We start from the raw sequence: 6487 nt of genomic DNA on the forward strand, positions 1-6487 counted from the left end.
ATTAAAATTTAATATAATACGAAAAATCACAAAACTGTTTTTATATACATTTTGTAAGACGATAAACAGAATTCTATGCGGACGTGATACTCGACATGTATCTAGAAATATTATATTTCACCAAGCGATCGAACATTATAAAAAGAAACGGTATAAAAAGAAAATGTGAATCCTTAAATAAGATATATTTTTGTATTTATTTGTAGTATATATTAATATATATATTTACATCTATATAAAAAATCTTTAAATAATAAAAGTATTTGAATTTAATATGCATATTAATGTCTAAAAATATATTCTGTTAGCTATATATTTTTACTAAAGTTGTAATTGTAAAGTTATATAATAACTATTATAACATGCTCTTTAATTGTGCCATAATTAAAATAATATAATTTTCAATTAATCTTATTATATATTAATTTTCAATTAATATATAATTTTCATTCATCACTAATATAATTCTTAATTTTATAACTTTAAATTTGCAACTATCTTCTTTTTTAAATTTTACTATTAATAATAAAGCTATTTTGTTTTTAGAAATCACGGTCGGCATAAATGTCGTTCTATCTTTGTTATTTATTGAATATCAAGAATAAAACGACATTTGTGATGACTGTGCTTTCTAAAAGCTGAGGCTGCTAAATATGCTGTATTCGAGGTCGGCCATATTGAATGTTAGTTTATTCATGTTTCGCCCAGATGGCGTTCCAAAACGCTGTTCCAAACTAAAGTATGGGAGTTGGTTATCTATTTTCTTAGATAATCTGTGTCTAGTGAGCGCTAAAGTCACTAAATCTAGTGACTTTAGTGAGCGCTATCCATGAGCGCTCAGTGAGCGATTCTACGTACTAGACGAAATGCTCTCTTGATAAATTACTGAGCGCTCAGTGAGCACCCTAGAATCGTGTGTTGGATGCAAGCGCTTACTAGTTGCTCACTGAGAGCGCTAATCATTTTTCATCAATTTTGGTGAGCGTAAATTTTTGTCGCTCACATCGCTCAGTATTCATGATTGATCATGTTCAAAGCTTCACAGAGAATGGTATAATAAGTAAGTAAGAAACATAATTTAAAAATAAATTCTATAAATAAGTTATTCTACATACGAATAAAAACATATTCGCGTGATAATTCTTTTGTGATAATTTTTTATTGTAATTTTTAGAATTAGAGTTATTACTTTTAAAGAAAAATGAGGTTAAGTTTATAACCACTAACTGAAATATTGTTCCACAAATTACATAATTTCATTTAATTTGATTTCATACGATTTTATTTGATGAAAAATAATTTTTTTCACTATATATGAAGTTATTAATAAAATTAATGATTTTATCCAATATTAAACAATTATTTTTCTTGTAGTTGCATATGTAATTATCAAGTTATACATAGTTTCATATAAATTTTATGTCCCGCAATTACATTCAATCAAATTATACATAATTCAATGGTTATCCTTTCAACATAATGTAAAACTATACTACTATATAAAATAATATATAGATAGAAGGAGAGAACTTCATAGACGGAGAAGACTTCACAGACGGAGAAGATTTTATAGACCACTTCCAATCAAGCAATAAAGAATCTGTAGTAAGTCATACAATATTCTCTCACTCACTCATACTCTTGTACCCATTTCTACCAATGGAAATCTAGTATTAAAAATGACTCACTCTAACACACAAATACATACATTTATATATTATAAAAAATATAGATTGTACTTTTAATTTTTATATTTATGATTACAGTCAAGTAACATTGCTGATAATTCTCAGGATCGGAAAAGAAAAAGAGGCAATAGAGCTGGCGCATTCGTACGGCAGCAACGCTTTATGCGATTCCTTTTTGACTTATCATCAGCTTGCGATAATTAGGGACGTAAAAAACGTAAAATCCAGGTAAGGATATTGCATGTTACACTTGATTTTTCGCTTCTATCTCATATATACAGTTTGACGAGAAATTCCGATCTTAAATACATAAATAAACATTAAAATTAAATAATTTTTTTAAGGATTCTTTGAAACCCAAAGATCAATTGGGCAATTTTCAGTCTTCTTCAAACCAAAGAATCAAGGTAATTTTTCTATTATATTCTCTCTTCATCACAATTAATAAACATACATAATAAATTTTAATATTTGAACTTTCTTTTAGCAACATGCTTCAACGTCGAAGGATTCCTACACAAAGGACCAGGTTCCAAAAAAAAAATTGATTAAACATTGATTGGTTGAGACGGTAATGTAACGATCAATTATAACTTTGACTAACACCGTAGTCATAAATTAGTAAGTCGTGACATAAATGACGATGCATTATTCCTCACTTATATACTGTGTACTGTAATATATTAAAATATTTAATAATTGTTTAAAAAAGAAAAAGCAACAACCGAGCACAGATGTATGTATTTTAATATAATAGTACAGTATGATAGAAGTGAGAAGTAACACATCGTCATTTATGTCACGACTTACTAAAACTTATTGTTTTATATGCATATCATTTAATAATAGATTAAAAAAAGAAAAAGAAGCAACCGAGCAAAGATGTATTTTAATAACAAATGTCGTAGTCATTTAATTAATAATTGATTAAAAAAGAATACATACAGCCTGTTCTATGTGTTGAGTATTGACAAATCGTCGTAGTCATTTAAAAATCGATTAAAAAAGAAAGAGAAGCAACCGAGCAAAGATGTACAATTTAAATGACTACGACAATCTGTCAATACTCAACAAATACAACAGACTGTGTGTATTAATAATTGATTAAAAAAAGAAAAGGAGCAACCCAGCAAAGATGTATTTTGATAAATATAATAGTACAATATATATATATATATATAAAATTTATAATTTTGATTTTATATGAGCTGAGAATATTTATTAATTTATATATATATATATATATTTGATACATACAGTCTGTTCTGTGTTGAGTATTGACAAATCATTTAAAAATCGATTAAGAAAGAAAAAGAAGCAAACGAGCAAAGATGTATTTAAATGACTACGACGATCTGTCATTGATAATTGACCCAGCAAAGATCACTTTTTTATACGAGTAATAGTTTTGTAAGTAAAAATGAATTGAAAAATTTCAAGCAAAACTGACAATCACTAGCGCAGAAATTTGTTTGGTTTTTAATTTTTTTTGACCAATCGGGGCTCATGGAGTAAAATGCCGAAACACGTGTAAATTTTTTTGTCTCAAAGTATCACCTCAATTTTTTTCAAACAAACCGTGATATACTAGCTTGAGCTCCCCCTTGTCAGGATTTTTCGACAAAACTTACTGATATATGATGTCAGTAGATTGATAGATAGAAACAGCAGCGGTTCTATTCTTGAAAAAAAAACTTTTTGAAATGAAAACTAGGAAAATATTATAGTATACTAACATATACTGTAGTATTTCATTAGACTTTTGTACACGTTTCTTTTCAAGAAGAAGATCCCAAGGATCTGATGATTGGCAACAGAAACTGAGCCAAGAGCTGCAAATCCTGTTTGGTTTCTACTAAGATTGTATTCAAGACGGTCTTAAATATTAGAATTGATTATGAATATTTATTCATGACTCTATATATGTCTAAAAATGTACATAAAATATTTCTTGTTACAGATCCTATTTTTGCATCGCAATATGTACATGATAATAGATCGCAACTAAAATTTTAGCCACAAACTGCTACAGAGAATGAAAATAGTAAGTAAAACAAAAATATTAATATAAATTTATATATTATTTTTTATATTTTACAACATTTGTACAATCATGTTTCTTTTTTTTTGACCGCTCTCATTAAGATGCTCTATTTCATCAAAATCTTCTATTTCATTATTTTCAATTTGATCTATCTCCTCATTATCCTCCTCTATCTCATCATCAAAGTAATCATCACTTTCTTCCATTATAATAAAATTATGTAAAATGCACGCAGATGCAATGGCATAATTAATTAAATCTAAGTTGTATATTTCCAAATATTTTAATTTTCTAAATTTTCCCTTTAGTAAAGCGTAAGTCATTTCTATCTTCGATCGAATAGAACTTAACTTTTTATTGTATCGTATTTGTTCCTGTGATAAATGACCATTATCTTTAAATGGTATCATTAAAAATGGACTTAATGGATAAGCGCTATCCCCAATTAAATGATATCTTGCTGGAATTAAATTATGATACATTATGTTTTGAAAGAGAGGGCTATTTCGGAAAACGCGTGCATCATGAACCCTTCCTGGCACACCTATATGTACATCTATAAATAATTTTCTATTATTGCATACGCGCCTTGCAAAATAACACTATGGAAACCTTTTCTATTGTAATAATAATCCACTGAATTGTTATGTGGTTCCATTATTTGAATATGGCAACCATCGATCGCACCGATTATTCCCGGTATTCCTTGAGAGCGATCTTCGAAGTCCTGCAGAAGAGAATTAGTCTAATATTTAAGTTGACCTAATATTTTATATCTTTTTTTAGATGACACATTCATATGGACCCACAATACGATACAATTATTGTTAAACGAATACGAAAAAAGAAAAATTAAATTTCGGAATCCAAACAATAAAAAAAATCATTATGGATTCAAATAAAAAATGAATTTACCAAATATGGTTATATAGTAAATACCGAAGTCCTGGATAAAAAGTTTCGAAACATGAAAAAAACTTATTTAAAGATACATGATAATAATAAGAAAACTCGTACTGGAGGAGGTGCAATTTCATGGGAATACTATGATACCTTTTGTAATATATTTGACAGCGATAAATCTATTGCCATGGATAATGTACTGAGCAGTATGACCGTCATAACAGAGAACAACGAAGTAATAAATCCAGATAGACAAGAATTGCCATCTCTTAGTCGAACGTGTTCTGAGTTGTCGAATTTAATGGATAAAGAAAACACCGATATCGCATCATGTAGATGGGAAAGAGACTACTACTCGTGATACATGTAAGATTTAAAAAATATGTTTATCAGATCTTTATTAAGATCTTTTCAAATTGCCCTCCAGCATAAAATTATTACGCTAATAAGTAATAACAAGGCTCAACACATGTATAAAACAAAACAAATAAAAAAAAGAGCTTAGCTCTGTGCCCTTTTTTTATTTGTTTTGTATTATACTAATATTCTATATACATAATTCTCTATCGGAATTGTGTTTTAAAATCCGACAAATTTGGCGCGCAATTTTCAATATACATATGCAGTATTGAATTTTTTAAGCACTTAATCCAGCTTCCGACCGTGTAAAGTATTTATATCTTGTTGGTTATGGTATATTTATTTATATAATCTCCAGTAAGATTTTTTCTTTTACAGATAAGACAACAAAGGTTAACATTCGCAAAAGAAACTATGATGCATTTAGAAAAAACGCTTTACAAGTTGAGAAAGACAAATTACGTGAAGCCAAAAAATTGCGTAAATCAATTAAAAAAATGGTAAAGCTACAAACAGAACGTAATAACATATTAATTGATCTAACACAGAAAATACCAAAAAATCCCATGACAACAGATTCCGTTAAACAAAATCAACAACAGCAATAGACGCAAAAGCAACAGCAAGCATGTGCTGCACAAGATGATGGTCATTGATTATAGTGCGCAATTAGTAAAATATTACAGAAGTATTTCGTTAAAATAAAGAAACAAAAAAAAGAAAAAGAAGTTTAAAGTTTAACATGCAAAATGTTTTTTCTAATACTATTTTTGTGTTTGCATATTGTTTATGAAATGAAATATTTATTTTTTGTTCATATCTTATTTAGATTATATTGTTCATTACATTTAGAGATTATGTTGTTCATTACATTTTTGTTGCTGTATATGTATGCAATTATTTAAAAAAATACATATATATATAACAATACAAGTACTTATGTAACTTATTTTATGTATACATACGTGGGGACATAAATATATGTATATACATAAAAATATTACTTCAATATCTAAAATTAATCGTAATTTCATTTAAATACAATATTTTATATACTCGTACTTTACCCATCCATAATTACTATACTTACTTCTGAAATAGTATGGATTTCTGCCTCGTTTGGTCACTTGACATATGTGCCCAACAATGAAGACAATGTTCTAATTATGTTTGCATAACAGTAGTGTGCTGTACTAGGAGCCATGTCAAACCAACTGCCAAAAATGATTCTGCTTTTGCTAATATCCAAACTGTCAATGCTACTTGTTTTTGTAACGGAATAACATAATATTCTTTTTCATCCATATGCTGCCTAATAATGTTCACAAGCCGCTATAAATTATAAATTAACATCAACATAATTTTATATTTTATTTTAATTTAATTTAATTTTTTTTTATATTTTTTTTCTTTCCATATCTTCATATAAATATAAATGTAAAGATGCGTCTAGACTATCGAGCCGAAACACGAGCCGAACCTCGAGCCGAGC

General features: G+C 28.0%; 1 protein-coding gene and 1 long non-coding RNA gene across 2 annotated transcripts in view; one reads left to right on the top strand and one right to left on the bottom strand.

The window, feature by feature from the left end:
• The first annotated feature begins 1500 nt into the window (after positions 1–1500).
• On the top strand, positions 1501–4602 carry LOC108775771 (uncharacterized). The gene is made up of 6 exons (XR_001940761.1): positions 1501–1605; positions 1767–1916; positions 2033–2095; positions 2176–2259; positions 3649–3732; positions 4519–4602. It is a non-coding gene; the product is annotated as an uncharacterized LOC108775771 (long non-coding RNA).
• Positions 4603–6059: 1457 nt separating this feature from the next.
• LOC108775770 (uncharacterized) overlaps positions 6060–6487 on the bottom strand; it is an 874-nt gene continuing 446 nt past the window's right edge. The window contains exon 2 of the mRNA XM_018542224.1: positions 6060–6327. Within this exon, the coding sequence (XP_018397726.1) occupies positions 6160–6327 (168 nt within the window). The 3' untranslated portion in view covers positions 6060–6159. The remainder of the gene's footprint in view (positions 6328–6487) is intronic.

Source organism: Cyphomyrmex costatus, unplaced genomic scaffold, assembly GCF_001594065.2.
Source record: "Cyphomyrmex costatus isolate MS0001 unplaced genomic scaffold, Ccosl1.0 scaffold316, whole genome shotgun sequence".
NCBI classification, from domain to species: Eukaryota; Metazoa; Arthropoda; class Insecta; order Hymenoptera; family Formicidae; genus Cyphomyrmex; species Cyphomyrmex costatus.